Source organism: Podarcis vaucheri (assembly GCF_965113315.1).
Source record: "Podarcis vaucheri genome assembly, chromosome: 1".
Taxonomy (NCBI): Eukaryota; Metazoa; Chordata; class Lepidosauria; order Squamata; family Lacertidae; genus Podarcis; species Podarcis vaucheri.
Genome location: NC_138759.1, coordinates 16,888,331 through 16,905,341, shown reverse-complemented (window position 1 = coordinate 16,905,341; position 17,011 = coordinate 16,888,331). Strand labels below are relative to the sequence as shown.

The window sequence follows — 17,011 nt, the reverse complement described above, 5'->3', positions numbered from 1 at the left end:
TTTTGCGAACCTTGAGTATATAGCTTTTTAAAATAACTCAAAAAACAGTTTCTAATTTCATTAGGTTTAGATATATTCTTTCCATCCACTTCTAGGCTTGTAACCGTATTCAATTTCTGCCTTTTCTTCAATTGCCATGCCAGAAGTTTGCCACATTTATTTGCTGATTCAAATGTCTTTTGTTTCATTTGTTTTATCTTCCATTCAATCTCTTGGTTCATCAATTCCATATATTGTATTTGATATAGCTTAATCTCTCTTAGAATCTCCTGGGACTTTGGTTTTGTTCTTAATTTTTTCTCTCCTTCTTTTATCTTTTCCAAAATCTTTTCTTTTTTCTCATTTTGTTTTTTCCTCTTTATTGAATTTTGTTGAATCAAAAAGCCTCTCATCACTGCTTTACTTGCGTCCCAGATCACTCTCTTTTCCACGTCGGTCCTCAAATTTATTTCAAAATAGTCTTTTAGAGTTTTTTGGGCCTTCATAAGGATCTCCTTATCTCGAAAGAGGGTGTCATTCATTCTCCATCTGAATTGACCAGTTGTTGTAAGTTTCATCTCCATCCTCACGGCATTATGGTCGGAGCAAGTTTTTGGGCAGATTTCCACCTTCTTAACCTTTGGAGCCATACCACTAGTAATCCAAATTTGATCGATTCTGGTCCAGGTCATCATTGCTTGAGAGAAAAAAGTTCCCTCTCTCTCCAGAGGGTTCCTTGTTCTCCATATATCTATCAAATCCATGTTTTCCGTCATTTCGAAGAAAGTCTTAGGAAGTCTCCCTTCCTTGCTAACTGTTAGTCTTTGTGCCTTGTCCATGTTAGTGGAGACCACACCATTCATGTCTCCCATGATTATCATATTGTAATCCAGATAGTCCATCAGAGTTTCATGAAGTCTCTTAAAGAAGTCAGATTTACCTTCATTTGGTGCATAAATTCCCACAACTAAAAGTTTTTCTCCTTGTATCTGTATCTCCACAGCCAGATATCTCCCTTGTTCATCTTTAAATATCATTTTTGGGGCCCATTTCTCTTTCACGTATATTACAACTCCTCTTTTCTTGACTTTATCTGATGCAATAAATTCTTGTCCTAGTCTTTTATTTATAAGTAGTCTTCTATGGGCTCTAGTTATGTGAGTTTCTTGTAGACATATCAAGTCCAGTTGTTCTCTGTTCAAAATATGAAACACTTGTCTTCTCTTCAAAGGCCCATTCAGTCCATTACAATTCCAGCTAAGGAATTGCAAGGCCATCTTATTATTTTTCTGAAACTCCTCCAACAGCTCCAAGTTGTTGCTCTTCTTCTGATGGTGGTGGTTTTTGTCCAAACGAGAGATTCAAGATATCTAGTACTCTCCTCTGTTCTGCAAGTACGTCCACTGTCCCCTTCTGTAGGTCCTCCTGATTTCTTGCTAAAAATTTGTCCTTGTCTTGAATAGTCTTTATCTTCACCTTCTTTCCCCTGTAATCAAATGACAGTCCTTGTGGGAATTCCCACCTAAAGCGGATAGAGTTTTTCTTCAGCAGAAGAGTCAAATCTTTGTAGAAGTTTCTTAAATCCAGAATATATTTTGGGATATCTTTAAAAATCTGTATAGCTGAATTTCCGATTTGCAAGGCCTTTCCAAAGTGTAGTCCTAATATTTTGTCTCTTTCGTCCTTGGATCTGAATGTAATCAGGCAATCTCTCGGGGTCTTTCTATCCTGCTTTTTGCCCAGTCTGAAAGCTGTTGTAATTTTGAATTCGTCTTCTTCAAGATCCCAGCAGTCAGCAAACTCCCGTGTCAGATATTCTGCGAGATTGTCTCCTTCATTCTCTGGAATCAGTCTTAATTTTAAGTTTCTTTCTTTTCTCTGTAACTCCCACAGGGCCAAAGTTGCGTCGTGTTCATAAACCTTCTTAGCGATCGGCTCTAATTTCTCTTGTGTCCCTTCAGCAGTAACTTTGGCATCTTCAGCAATTTTACGCGTAGTAGCATTTTCCTCCACCAATTTATTTATTGATTCTGTATTCTGGTTTAGTCTTACTGATATTTCTGTTAATTTTTGTGTATTTTCTGAAGTCTGTTTTGTCAGAGACTCCAAAGATTGATTTATTTTAAGCAGGGCTTCTGTCACGGCATCCATAGAGGCAGCCGTCCCTTTTTCTTGTCCTGTTGTTCCTGCAGATCCAATAGTTACGCCTGAAATTGAGCCTCTTTTCTTTGTCTGTTGCTGCAGCTGCTGTTGTTGTTGTTGCTTGGTCTTGGCTCTTGTGACTATCTCTTCTTGTGAGCCACTCATGTCAAGGTCGTTTCCCACAGGAGCTATTCCCCGTTGGAAAATTCCACTGTCCCAAGCTGTGCCAAGTTTTACTTTACCCTCTAGAGGGAGCAAATCAAAATGGCTAAGAATGAAATGTCCAAGTACAAAGACAAAGGAGAATATCCAAGGATGTAAAAAGAAAAGTTTTTTAACGCAGTTAAAGCAAGTATAACTGGAGGCTTATAGCTACTTACATTTTGGACGATGCACTTAACTGAACAAATTTCTCGGTGATTTGAATCTAAGGCTGTCATCAGATTTAAAAACTGATCCTTGAGCCTTGTTGATCTGGTTGGTTTTTAATTCATACGCTTGTATATCAGAATAAACAAGTTCAAAAGAAAAGCATACTTTGCTTTTAGATGGTATACTCAGGTATTTTATCTGGCAGTTTGTTGTCAGCCGTGACTCCCGCTAATTGATTTGCGAACCTCAATTAGCGATTTATGGCCGCCCGGCACACTTCCGCTCGCAGCTCTCCGTCACGGCTCAGCAGAGTTTCGCACAGCGGTGTAAAACTGTCACGCAGCTTGGCTCAGCTCACAGACAAACACACAGAGTCCAGTTTGTCTATTTACAGCTGTTTATTCCAACATTTCCTCAGAAATCTCCAGGACTTCTCGCAGCCATTATGGGACTGCTCTTTTCCCCTCACAGCATAGAGTGAGAATGGCAAATTCCTCCCAAGCTCCTCCCAAGCTTCGAAAACTGACGTCAGAATGGTGTGGCATCATGGGAAGAACTTAACCTGTTAAGTTCCAAGCTCAACATTTTAGAGTCATTTCCCACCACTCACTCAGAAGTGTATTAGCTGCTGTCTGTAATGAGTTTCTTTGTTAAAATCTTTTATAAAGTGTTCTTAATTTGCTGTCAGCTTAGTGGAGGCACTTCAGGTTTTTTTTAATTGCAGCAAACAAAAGCAGAGCCAGCATAAATATATAGAAGTCAGTAGTACCAGCAATATATACACAAGCTTATTTTAAATGCTTTTGATCAGCTTAATGTTGCAATTAATGTTAAACCTTGAAGTACCCGCTTTAAACAACACCAAGTTGTTGCTTTGGCAGCAACAGAAGCAGATAATACCAGATACTTAATTTTCTTTCTCTCTCTCCATAGGTCTCAATTACTGGTGAGTGGATTCCCTGGCAGTCAAAGGTCCCGCAGATTGAAGTCGAGACTCACAAAGTGGCAGCTCCTGATGTTGTGGTGCCAACCCTAGACACCGTCCGCCACGAAGCATTGTTGTATACTTGGCTTGCGGAGCACAAACCCCTAGTGCTGTGTGGGCCGCCAGGTTCTGGAAAGACCATGACACTCTTCAGTGCACTCAGGGCTTTGCCTGACATGGAGGTAAACAGTTCTTTGTGTGTGACCTTCTCCCATTCCGAACATTCTGAATGAGTAACCACATCTGCAGGCTTTAAAATGCCACTGAGCAGCAGAAGATCAGAATAATTTATTCATCTTCCACATTTAATTAAACCTCTCTGCACAACAATACAATAAGCAGAACGAGCGAGGAGGCGCTCGTTCCTCTCTTTTTTTGCCAAGCCATTTTGTAGATAGTTCATTGCTGCCTCTGAGCCAGAATGGTTTGTTAGTTTAAGAACTTTAGATACCACTTTTCAAGTTTACAAAAAGCAATTAAAACAAATTCAGCTAACCTGGCATGCTAGCAGAAGAGCAAGAGAGGGAAGTCACGATGTCGACTTCCTCCCGTAAAAACATGAGCAGCATTCATAAAGAACAAAGGAAGACGAGCAACAAAACTTTAAAAGCTGTCACCAGTCGGCAGTGTTTATGCCTCTTGGATCTTGCTGCATATTCCGTTCCTGATCACGTCCTTGCATTTTTAGGTGGTTGGTCTGAATTTCTCCAGTGCTACTACTCCAGAGCTGCTCCTGAAAACCTTTGATCACTACTGTGAATACAGGCGTACGCCTAACGGTGTGGTGTTGGCTCCTGTCCAGCTAGGAAAGTGGCTGGTGCTCTTCTGTGACGAAATCAACTTGCCGGATATGGATAAATACGGCACACAGAGAGTCATATCCTTCATCAGACAAGTGAGTATAAGTCAGATTAAAGAACTCAACTTTTTTTGTCATAGTTAAACTCCGTCGTAACCGCCTCTCTCAAATCCTCAGATGGTGGAACATGGAGGTTTCTACCGCACATCTGACCAGACATGGGTGAAACTGGAGCGAATTCAGTTTGTTGGAGCGTGTAACCCACCTACAGATCCTGGAAGGAAGCCTCTTTCGCATAGGTAATGTGTCCATATTGCTGTTGATAAGTTGCTGGAGCTTTAAGGATCAAACCTGCAGTCCACATTCATATTAATGTGCTTTACTGAGAAGTAGGATTCAGCCTTTCAAATGCTCTATTAATGCTTTGGCTACTGGAATGTAGAACTTCAGAGTCTTTTTGTTGTTGCAGTAGGCTTTGCACGCTAGTTCTGACACCTTGAACGTGGCCTGGCATCTCAATAGCAGCCGGTGCTGTGCTTTCAGGTGCAGTGAAAGCTTTCAAGATCTGTTTTTGCCATATCTAGACCCATGTATTTAGCCTAATAGCTGAGGTGCTACAGAATTCACCTCTCCTGTATGCCTTTCTAGATTTCTGCGCCATGTTCCTGTTGTGTACGTGGACTATCCTGGCCCGGCTTCCCTCACTCAGATCTACGGCACTTTCAATCGCGCTATGTTGAGGCTCATTCCATCTCTCCGCACGTATGCAGAACCTCTCACTGCAGCCATGGTTGAGTTCTACACAATGTCTCAGGTAACTGGAATGATAAAGCTCTTTGCAGCTTTTTTTATCAAATGTCTAGAGCGAGCGGTTAAAAAATACTTCCCTGGTTACTATGGACAACTCCTTATCCTGTTACTTCCAGGAAAGGTTTACTCAAGACACACAGCCGCACTACATCTATTCACCCCGTGAAATGACTCGATGGGTGAGAGGGATCTTCGAAGCTCTGAGACCGCTGGAAACATTGCCTGTCGAAGGCCTCATTAGAATTTGGGCCCATGAAGCCCTGCGTCTCTTCCAAGACAGGTAAAGTGTAAAATCATAGAACTGCAGAGTTGAAAGGACACTGAGGATCATTTAGTTCAACCCCCTGCAATGCAGGAATGTGCAGATGTCCCATAGGGGGATCAAACCTGCAGCCTTGACATTATCTGCACCATTCTGTCTCCAACTGATATCACAGTGTACTTTTTAAAACTCCTTTTTGGTAGGAGGCAGCCCCAATCCCAACCCCAATCTTATGCTCTCAACAACCCATGAGGGAGGCTGAAACACAGTGGCTGGTCCATGGTCACCCAGTGAGCTTCATGGCTGATTGGGGATTTCAATCCTGGCCTCCCAGTTCCTTGTCCAACACTAGGCACTGCACCTCACTGGAATAAAGTGTGACTGCACACTTGGTAGTATATAATAGTCCACAAGCATTCAGGCTGCATAGAATTCCTCTTGTGTGTTCAGACTGGAGCAAGTCGTTCCAATATGTTTTTCTTAATTAACACAACACAGTTTACTGTACTGTAAACAAGCCCTTTATAGTAAATGCACATGTTTTTAATGAAATAGAAGGATGCACATTACAAATAAATTCAGTTTGCCATTTGTTCACCAGTAGCTGGCATCTCTAGGTAGTGTAGGATAGACTGAGAGATGTACCAGTTGTCTAACTTAGTATAAAGCACTGTAGCTTCCTAGGTCCCTAGGGGTTTGTGTTTTTTGGCTTTTTGTTGGGGGTGGAAAGTCAGTGGGAGTATTTATAGGTCACATTTCAGTATCACTGCTATGGGCCATCTTTCCACCCAAATCTTAGTGCAGGGAAAAATGTGGACAGCTAACTGGGGGAAAGTGTATTTAAAACATGTTTAGATACCTCTTGCGATTTGTGAGCAAATTTCAAGCTAACTGAGCACTACTTTTCACAACTCATAATTTGAACTCTGGGCATATGATGTAAATGCCAGTGTCTGGGTTCAAAAGATGAGACAGACTCAGAGGGAAATTAGCTTAGCTATAGGAATATTCAGAACATGAATTACTTGCCTGAATCTTAGACCATTGCAAGTGATATGCAACCATTACGTATCACTAGTAGTTGGGAGAAGTGCATTTCACACTTTTGAAACAGTATTAACGCCAAAGCTTCTCTGTCATGGAGTCTTAACTTTAAGCTGTTAATGTGCTTTCTAATACTAATGGTTGCTCCCTTTATCTAGGCTTGTGGAAGATGAGGAGAGACGGTGGACTGATGAAAACATTGACATGGTAGCTCTGAAGCACTTCCCCAACATAGACAAAGAGAAAGCAATGGCCAGGCCCATTCTGTACAGCAATTGGCTATCCAAGGTATAAGCTCTGCTGGTTACTGAAACTTTAATACATTGATACATTGCTTTAGTTTGTGGTTATATGGAAGTGTGCTGCATTTAATTTTTTCTGCTTTTTCGGTTGATGGAGAAAGCCTATGACATTAAAACTTCTCCTTTAATCAGTTGCAAGTTGTATTATCATGACTTAATCATTGGTAGCAGATGTTGACTTGGTTTGAATAATATTTCTTCTGATAATTTAGTCAGAAAGGAGCATAATTACATCTGGTGTGTTTACACTGGAAGTTAGTGTCTTGAGCTCACTTTAAAAACTTCCTTGGATATCAGGGCACAGCTATCCTTTTGAGGATGAGCACCTCTCAATTTCCCCCCAGTGTAACGAACCGTAGCTACTATCTGTTTTAGTGTGAGATTCATGCAAGAATTGAGCTACCTGGGATTTTGAGTATCTCTTAAAATAAATGTAATTAGGTGCACATTTTATCCATATTCCCTTCAGGCAGAATGTTTGCCTGTATGGGAATTGAGTTGTCCCCTTGTCCAGCTCACATACATTTCCCCTCTTCTGCTTCCCTTCTTGTAAAAATGAGTCTACGTCTGCTGGCTACTTGGCCAGCAACTGATGAAAAGTATGATCAGGGTAGGCACTAAGCACATTGCAGCAAACTGGCCACCTGGAGGCTGCATGTTGCATCCAGCCTATGTGCAAAATTCTCCCACGTGGCTGTCTTCATTCTTGCCCTTCAGCTGATGTTCTGCAAAACTTCACTAGATTTTTTCAGTGATTACTTCTCATTCCCCATCTTGGGAAGACACATTTGCCTGTTGCCCACCAGTTTCCTACTTGGGAAAAGCTTGGGGATTATTGTTAGTCAACATGAGACAAGTTAATTAATTGAGGTGGGTGGATAAGCTTCATGAATAGGCAATACTTTGTGCATCTTCAGATACTGTCATAAGCAAGGACAGCTCTAATGCTGATGCTTTATGGTTTGCAAGTACCGGTATATAAGTTGTTTGCACTGTCTTTTAGGATTATATTCCAGTTAATCAAGAAGAGCTAAGAGACTACGTGAAAGCCAGACTGAAGGTTTTCTATGAAGAAGAACTTGACGTACCACTTGTCTTGTTCAATGAAGTTTTGGACCATGTGCTAAGAATTGACAGGTACACAACGCTTGTGTTCTAAACTTTTTTCCAGTTGCAGCACCTTGGCAAATACATTTCTAAACTAGTCTAGTATGTATTTAGAAAGGGGATACAGTTTATTTTTATCACCTTGGACATTGAGTGCTAGAGCAGGAACACAAAAAATACTGCCTACTATGTACCAGTAATACATATGTATTTTTGTAGGCGATGGTTGTTTACCGGTTACTTCTACAACATTGAAAACAATATAATTTAACCCCTGAGTAAGCATGCATGGGATTCTCTGCTAGTCAGTACTTCATCTTCTAAGTCAAGACTCTCTTTTCAGAATCTTCCGTCAGCCTCAGGGACACTTACTTCTCATTGGTGTTAGTGGAGCAGGAAAAACTACACTCTCGCGATTTGTGGCTTGGATGAATGGCTTAAGTGTCTACCAAATCAAGGTTGGTGTGCCCATTTCCCTAAACTGAAGGTCCAGCTTCTGTTTCTTGCAGCATTAAATTGAGCTTGGCAGGCTAGATAAAATCATAGACGTTTAATCTATAACGGATGTTCACAGGTGCATAGAAAGTACACTGGTGAAGACTTTGATGAAGATCTGAGAACAGTATTGAGACGATCTGGCTGCAAGAATGAGAAAATAGCATTCATTATGGATGAATCAAATGTACTTGATTCTGGATTCCTGGAGAGAATGAATACTCTGCTGGCCAATGGAGAGGTAACTTTACTAAAGGCTGGACTTGGGGGTGGGGGTGGGATCTGAACTGTGCCATCCAATCTTGTTTAAGAGATTCTGGATTACTGACTGCTGTGCAGGCCCATATATTTCTTGTTCCAAACATAGAAATTTACTACTTAAATTTGTATACTGTCATTCATCTGAAGATCACAGTACAGTTCACAACATAACAGTATAAAATAGAATATAAAATACATAACACAACAAAAACAAACCAATAACCCCTCGCCTCCAAACAGATTATTAGCTTGTTGGAAGGTCTTGCACATTCTGTGCCCGAAACAATCTACTGCCCAAACTAACAATTTTTTAGAGGCTCTGATTTCAGATTGCCATTGGATCCTCATCAATATTTATCTCAACACAAAATTCAGAGATCTGTCTGTAAATTAACGTGTCTCTCTTCCATTTAGGTTCCTGGCTTGTTTGAAGGGGATGAATATGCCACACTTATGACTCAGTGTAAGGAAGGAGCCCAGAAAGAGGGTTTGATGTTGGATTCGCATGAAGAACTATACAAATGGTTCACCAGCCAAGTCATTCGTAATCTCCATGTGGTCTTCACCATGAACCCATCTTCTGAGGGCTTGAAGGACAGAGCAGCTACATCTCCAGCCCTCTTCAACAGGTACACAACTGCTTATTTTCTATTACATCCATTACAGTGGTGTATGGATAATTCAGATGAGCAGGACTGTGAACTACAGTTAGTCTTCATAGCATGTCATCTTTTGCTTTAGGTGTGTCTTGAACTGGTTTGGAGACTGGTCGACAGAGGCGCTTTATCAAGTTGGCAAAGAGTTCACCAGCAAAATGGACCTAGAAAAGCCAAACTACATTGTACCAGACTACATGCCAGTTGTTTATGACAAGCTGCCACAGCCACCATCCCATAGGGAAGCCATCGTGAACAGCTGTGTGTTTGTTCACCAGACCCTTCATCAGGTGGGTTTGTCCTCTCACTTTTTGTGCACCTTCTTGCAGTCCTCAAAGCATTTCCTACTTCGAAGGATATTTTAAAATGCGTACATCAGTTTTTAACACACTCTTTTCCCCTTCTGGCAGGCTAATGCTCGTCTAGCCAAACGTGGTGGCAGGACAATGGCCATCACTCCTCGTCATTATTTGGACTTCATCAACCACTATGCCAATTTGTTCAATGAGAAACGGAGTGAGCTGGAAGAGCAGCAGATGCATTTGAATGTTGGTCTTAGGAAGATCAAGGAAACGGTTGACCAGGTATGAGTCTTAAGGAAAGAGCATTGGAAGAAGGAAGAAACCATTCATGACAATCCTTGGAAGTTATCTTGAATAGAGTTCACTGTAATTGAGAATTTGCTGTCGGTTCTAGGTAGAAGAACTTCGCCGTGACTTACGGATAAAAAGCCAGGAGCTGGAAGTCAAGAATGCAGCCGCGAATGATAAGCTGAAGAAGATGGTGAAAGATCAGCAAGAGGCAGAGAAGAAAAAGGTGAAGACCTTAAAGTCCTTTTTAGTGCATGTTGTCGCACCAAGTTGTGCCTCTTAACTCAGAGCAGATAGGGTAAGAACGGGGCTCTTGAAATATCCTGTGTAACTTGCTTCCAGGTTATGAGCCAGGAAATCCAGGAGCAGCTGCATAAACAGCAAGAGGGCATTGCAGACAAGCAGATGAGCGTGAAGGAAGATCTGGATAAGGTGGAGCCTGCAGTCATTGAGGCTCAAAATGGTACGTGAAAGTCATCTGTTGGGCAGCTTTTTAGTGCATTCCAATCTGCTGCATGCAACAGAAACATTTTGCTCCATGCTTTCGAATATGCCCTTTACGGCTCCCTAAAAAAATCAGTGCATTTTGGCTTGTCAGCTTAATTCTTCTGAGTAATACATTGATCAATAATCAGGTTTGGGCTCTGATTGATTAGAAGCACAAGTAGTAAAGCTTTCCAGAATGCCAGATCATGTTGCTAGATAATCCACATTGTATATGGATGTTGTTGTCTTTAAATAAAAGGCTTTGAGTACAAAAGCATTGTCTTTTAAAAACAAAACCAAGAAGTTCATCTGGCATGATAAAAAGTACCCAGTCTGGCTATGCCTTTGACAAAGGCTTTGCAGTTGCTTATCATAGTTTTGTGTGTTTTGAAATGGTGTTTCTGAAGGCTGAGAATCTGGGAAACATCCAGGTCCTTTTCCCTTGGCTTTAAAAAAAACAACCATGGGAGATGTGCCTGGTAAATTGTGCCTTTCGTTTTTTAAATCAAAGTTGATTTTTGCTGAAGCTTAAGAATCTTTCACACCGATCCTCAAGATTTGCTAATCATCTTGCTCTTCACTGTTTTCTCCCAAATCACTGTCTTTTCTCTCCTGGCTGATTGGGCTTGCTTCTTCCTAGCTGTTAAATCAATAAAGAAACAACATCTGGTGGAGGTCCGTTCTATGGCCAACCCTCCTGCTGCCGTGAAGCTGGCGTTAGAGTCGATCTGCCTGCTCTTGGGTGAAAGCACAACTGATTGGAAACAGATCCGTTCCATCATAATGCGGGAAAACTTCATCCCAACCATTGTAAACTTTTCTGCTGAGGAGATCAGGTGAATAATTGGCAGGTTTACAGTGGCTGCTGCAGGGAACAGAAAGAAATGGTTCGCGAAGACTGCTGCAACGCTTCTTGCATGTTGCAGATAAAAAGCATAATTTTTTAGGGCTCGATTTCTGCTTCAAATTAGCAAATCTCATCTTGATTCAAGGAGAACATTCTCAGAAAGAAACTCTCCATTCAGTGGATTCCATTGTGGCCAAATCTCAGTCTTGGAACCAAATTTCTTTCTCCTATTCCCAGCAGCAGCCTTCAGTGTTTGTTTTTGCATGCTGAACCCTTTTTTCCATCCCCTTAATAGCTGTGAGCTCTATAAAGAAGCAGCACCTTATTGAAGTAAGAGCTATGGGCAACCCACCTGCGGCGGTAAAACTGGCTTTAGAATCCATCTGTCTCCTGTTGGGTGAGGAGACGAATGACTGGAAAAAGATCAGGCCAGTTATTCTGAAAGATAATTTCATCACCAGCATTGTCAACTTTAATATTGAAGACATGAGGTATTTGTGTTCTATAGCTTTGCTTACCAAGGTGATGGGATAACTTGCAGGCTTGGCAATTGCATGCTGGATGGTAACACCACGCTTGTCCGGATACTTTCTCAAACTCTCTCTCTGTCTCCCCACCCCCCGTTATTCCAGTGATGCAATACGGGAGAAGATGAAGAAGAACTACTTGTCAAATCCAAGTTACAATTATGAAATTGTGAACAGAGCGTCTTTGGCCTGCGGCCCTATGGTGAAATGGGCTATTGCACAGGTAACTTGTCTTGTGGTATTTAACTGGATTAGGATAAAATACTATAGAAGCTCAGTCATATTTTGAAGGTGGTTTCCTGCCTCTTGCTGTTTAGCTCAGCAGGTCACTGACAATCCCACAGTGGCTTTAAAAATAACAAAGCTTTAAAACCAGAACTGTTTAAGTGTCCCAGAACTGAGTGACCTGGTGTTATGTCCCCCCCCCCCCAGCTGAACTATGCCGACATGTTGAAACGGGTAGAGCCCCTGAGAAACGAACTGCAGAAACTGGAGGATGATGCCAAAGACAACCAGCAGAAGGCCAACGAAGTAGAACAGATGATTAGAGACCTAGAGGCCAGCATTGCCCGCTACAAGGAAGAATATGCCGTGCTGATTTCCGAGGCTCAGGCTATTAAGGCGGATCTGGCTGCTGTGGAAGCAAAAGTGAGATAGCCGTGAATTTATCCTTGTTGAGCTTCCTTAGAAATTTGTCTGTGGTTTCCCTCTTTTATCACGTCTCCTTAAGGGCTTACATTATAGTTGCAACCTTGAGTGGTCTAGTTGAGGGAAGCAAAAAGATAATAGAATGTGTGCTTCTAAGCATTCTACACAATTTCCTTGTTAGTGCTCTTTGTTCAGGCATGAATTTAAAATCCAAAGTTCATTTGTATATTGAAGAGAGTTTACTTATTTTGCTTCTATATTTAATACCAATAGCATAGTTAGGTAATCTATAAATTTGTCCACGTTAATAAATGCAGTATTATTTATATAGTTTTAGAAGCTTAATTTAAAAATGTGTGTATCACTACTTCTGTGTCTTCTGTAATAATTCCTACAGCTGCCTAGTGCTGCATATATTCTAGGTTTTAAGGTTGCCTTTTAAGCCAAACTTGATAAGCAAACAATTTTGCTCTGCTTCTTTGTTGATGCTAGCTGCATTTTCTAATAAAAAATAAAGTTGTGGTTATGCTCCCCTTTTCTTCAGCCTCCTAGGTATTTGAAATGTGTGTTTCGTAATAGGATGCTGAAAACCTGGCTCTGTATCTGGTGCAATTACAAATTAAAAATTTCTCCATGTTTTCAAAGGCAGGTAGCAATCTTCGATCCAGTTTTCGTTAACTGTATCAATGGTTTTACTTGCAGGTAAACCGCAGTACGGCTCTCTTGAAGAGTTTGTCTGCAGAGCGTGAAAGATGGGAGAAAACAAGTGAAACCTTCAAAAACCAGATGTCCACCATTGCAGGAGACTGCTTGCTCTCAGGAGCCTTCATCGCTTATGCTGGTTACTTTGACCAACAGATGCGTCAGAACCTGTTCACAACATGGTCTCATCACTTGCAACAAGCAAATATTCAGGTAAAAAACTGTGCATAGGTCATAAAGACCACTGCTATTAACTTGAACTAATTAGAGCATTTCACTTTATGGTGCACCTTCCTCTTCCATGAAGCTCAGAACAGCTTCTGCATGTTTCACACGTGGTCTCCCACCTGAGCAGCTTACAAAACCAGATACACTCTGCAGAACCATCATGTCCCTTCAGGCCATTTTATTTTGTTCCCAGATGTCTGATGATTTTATAAGGTGGCCGATAATAAAGGGTGATGCAACGTGGGTATTTTAGGATGGGATATCTCAGTTGGTAGAGCATAAGGCTTTTACTGTCAGGGTCGTGGGTTCAAGCCCCGGATTGGGTGAAAGATTCCAGCATTGCAGGTATTTGGACTAGATGATCCTCAGGGTCCCTTCCAACTCTACTGCCATCACCTCCTTTGACTTCAAGCTCTGCCCCCACTTTGAGTGAATATGGTCTGCAGCCAAGAGAATGCCAATGTTTGTGGGAGCCCCAAGCCATAAGTAGCAGGAAGACAACTGATTGCTTCACCTAGTCACAAAAGTTGGTCAGTTCTTGGCTATGAAACACAATGGTCCTTTCCCTGCAGTTCCGTACAGACATTGCTAGGACCGAATACCTGTCCAACGCAGATGAACGCCTTCGCTGGCAAGCAAGTTCCCTACCTGCAGATGACCTGTGCACAGAAAATGCCATCATGCTCAAGCGATTTAACCGGTATTGTTGCTTTTCTTTTAATTAATTTTGTGCATACCAATGGCTTATTCAGGCCAGAAAAGCTTTCCAGTGGAAGTACCATTTCAACCCTTCTGATGTGATCATTTCTGTCCAGGCTTTCTCTAGTGATTGTGAATGTTTTGGAATTGCCTGAACTTTCGGCATTTAGATAAGAAGCCTTGTTAAAAGACAGGCAAAACCTGCTCATTCAACACATTATGAGCATAGAGTTGTTTGCCAGAGGATATTGTGAATGGCCACTGGCACAGACAGCATGTGCTAGGAAAATTTTGTGGAGAAGTCTAGCATAGTCTTAAAATGAAACTTTCAAGTGGCGTCTGGCAAAACCACTGTTCTAAGAATTGCCATGCTAGATCAGATCCCTCTAACAGAGCACTCGGTAGTCAGAATGGAAATTTAGAAGCTCAAAAAGGTAATGTAAATTTGAGCCCAACTATTTCAATAGTAAAGACTGGATGATAGACACATACATTACGTGCAACACTCATAGTTTCTGAAGTAAAAATTATTCCAGGCCCCTATTTGGTATCTGCAGCATATCAAAATACAAACTAAGGGCTTTCAAAATACTTGAAGGACACCTAGCATAGCTAATTGTAAACTTCTTATCTGTTCCATGAATCCATAAATTGAAAACGCTTCTTCCGTTAATATATGTTGAACAAATCTCTTCCTCCTGGGCTATCTGAATTTTAAATAACGTTCCACCAATTACCTCTTTAGGTATCCCCTGATTATTGACCCCTCTGGGCAAGCTACAGAGTTCATCATGAATGAATATAAGGACCGTAAGATCACTCGTACCAGCTTTCTGGATGATGCTTTCAGGAAGAATTTGGAGAGCGCCTTGCGATTTGGTAATCCTCTGCTTGTCCAGGTTAGTTCTGTGCATATATATATATATATTTTATAACCAGCACAAGTTTCGAATGAGTTGTTGAAACATATTGTGTAACTTGAATAAAAGGGCTTCAGAAAAGCTGAAAGATGAGCACTTCACCTAATATCAGAAAGACCACGGTCAAGATCCAAGGAACTGTAACATTAGTTCCATGAGCCCAAGGGGGTTTGGACTTAGCACTGTGTGGGAAACAGCTTTGGAAACTTGGGGAGAGACTCTTTAAAAGGCAGCATGTAATACAGCATGGGAATTTGCAGTTCTAATTAAAACGAGAGATCTCAATGGGTTTAAGCTCTTGGGTGTGCCTCAAAGCAACTTTTGGAGTCTCAGCCTATATCTGGATTGCTTTTTAGAACCAACTCCAGAGTTGAAGGGAAGTACAATTCTTAATACTTAAATTATTTCCCCTTTCTGAATGCTTGCCCAGGATGTGGAGAGCTATGACCCCGTGCTGAATCCTGTGTTGAACCGTGAAGTCCGTAGAACTGGAGGCAGAGTTCTTATTACCCTGGGAGATCAGGATATTGATTTGTCTCCATCATTTGTCATTTTCCTCTCCACCAGAGATCCAACGGTAAGCAAGAAACTTGGTTTATCTGCCCATCAGTTGGTGGGAGTGAAAGGGAAAGGAGATTCTATGTAAAAGGTGACTATGCTCTGTTCGGTAGGTTGAGTTTCCTCCAGATCTCTGCTCCCGCGTGACGTTCGTCAACTTCACAGTAACTCGCAGCAGCTTACAGAGCCAGTGTCTGAACGAAGTACTGAAAGCTGAAAGGCCAGATGTGGATGAGAAGCGCTCTGATCTCCTCAAACTTCAAGGTACAGTATTGGCAGGAATCGGGTCCCAGACGGAACTTATTACTGTTGGTGGGCCTTAAAACAAACTTGAGATACTTGCAGAATCTCCCTCTGCTGCATTCTGACCCAGCTTGTATAGTTTTGCATACACACAGGTATGTTCAGTCCTTTTTTTTCTGGGGGTACACAGGGGTATGCATACCCCTAAACATTTTGTGAATCTTAAGTTTTGCCTCATTGAGGGGCAGTATTTCAATATGAGTAGGAAAATGAGAGTACCCCTAAACATTTTTTTTAGAAAAAAAGGCACTGGGTATGTTCACTAGAATGTCAGAATCTCATTCTTTCACGGGTGCATTTTCCAGCATCTTTCAGGCTGAGGGAGATTTCTGTTACTTTATTTTTAATGTTTTCAAGCCGATGACACAAAGGACTGTTATACAGTTGCAAACAGAATGTTTTAAGTGCATTACAGTCATACCTTGGGTTGCAAACACTTTGGGTTGCGTGTTTTTGGGTTGTGGACCACGCTGAACCCAGAAGTACCGGAATGACATGCGCAGAAGCGGCGAATTGCATCACGCGCATGCGCAGACGCAGCACTGCGGCTTGTGAACATTCCTCCTGCACGGATCATATTCACAACCCGAGGTATGACTGTATACAAATGTGACACTAGATGGTGAGCTTATGGCAAATTCAATACAAAACATTTCATTAAAAAAGCATTTGCACAGCGTTTTTTATGTGTCTAGAGTCCACCCAATGAGTTGAATTAGAAAATGAAGTGCCTTGTCACTGACATATATTGAATGTTTATTTGTAATTGTACAAATATTTGAATAAAAACGTGGCTTTTATAATCTTAAAAACCTAGAATTGCGGGATGTGGGGGTTACTCTGCAAACTCTTCAATTTCATTCAAGGGCCCAAGAGTGAGGGACTTTATATTTTTAAATAGTCTTGTGAGGGCAATCTGTTACCAGCCTTCTGAAATCTGATTGATTGGAACCCAAGGGATATCGGCTTGGATCCAGTGGTGGCCGCTGAATTCTTCAGGCTTCCCCATTCCGCTCTGGCCTGCCTCATGCTATTCCAGGGGGTTCCTCAACCTTCAAAACAACTTGCAGGGGCACAGGGAGCTATAGTGAGTGGAAGGAGCCAGGAAAGCCCCCATTGTGCAGGTGGAGTTCTGCTGACCTGTCATTTTCATAACAACAGTGGAAGTAAAACTGATGGAATCTGTTCACCCTTAAAGAAGCCTAATTAAATTAAGGACTGCGCTGATGTTGCTCTGTGGCTGAAAGGAATTTCCAGGGGATGTCGCAGAGTTCTTGGATTCTCGCGGT

The 17,011-nt window shown here is 41.6% G+C and overlaps 1 protein-coding gene across 1 annotated transcript in view; it reads left to right on the top strand.

The window, feature by feature from the left end:
- Positions 1-17,011, top strand: part of DYNC1H1 (dynein cytoplasmic 1 heavy chain 1) — a 62,842-nt gene that overhangs the window by 33,716 nt on the left and 12,115 nt on the right. The window contains exons 38-59 of the mRNA XM_082216404.1: positions 3,427-3,660; positions 4,167-4,373; positions 4,455-4,576; positions 4,926-5,091; positions 5,204-5,367; positions 6,552-6,681; positions 7,699-7,832; positions 8,146-8,260; positions 8,377-8,538; positions 8,973-9,187; positions 9,300-9,504; positions 9,625-9,798; positions 9,911-10,030; positions 10,147-10,267; positions 10,931-11,126; positions 11,770-11,887; positions 12,097-12,312; positions 13,015-13,227; positions 13,815-13,942; positions 14,687-14,840; positions 15,292-15,438; positions 15,533-15,683. Coding sequence (XP_082072530.1) covers positions 3,427-3,660; positions 4,167-4,373; positions 4,455-4,576; positions 4,926-5,091; positions 5,204-5,367; positions 6,552-6,681; positions 7,699-7,832; positions 8,146-8,260; positions 8,377-8,538; positions 8,973-9,187; positions 9,300-9,504; positions 9,625-9,798; positions 9,911-10,030; positions 10,147-10,267; positions 10,931-11,126; positions 11,770-11,887; positions 12,097-12,312; positions 13,015-13,227; positions 13,815-13,942; positions 14,687-14,840; positions 15,292-15,438; positions 15,533-15,683 — 3,592 coding nt within the window. The remainder of the gene's footprint in view (positions 1-3,426; positions 3,661-4,166; positions 4,374-4,454; positions 4,577-4,925; positions 5,092-5,203; positions 5,368-6,551; positions 6,682-7,698; positions 7,833-8,145; positions 8,261-8,376; positions 8,539-8,972; positions 9,188-9,299; positions 9,505-9,624; positions 9,799-9,910; positions 10,031-10,146; positions 10,268-10,930; positions 11,127-11,769; positions 11,888-12,096; positions 12,313-13,014; positions 13,228-13,814; positions 13,943-14,686; positions 14,841-15,291; positions 15,439-15,532; positions 15,684-17,011) is intronic.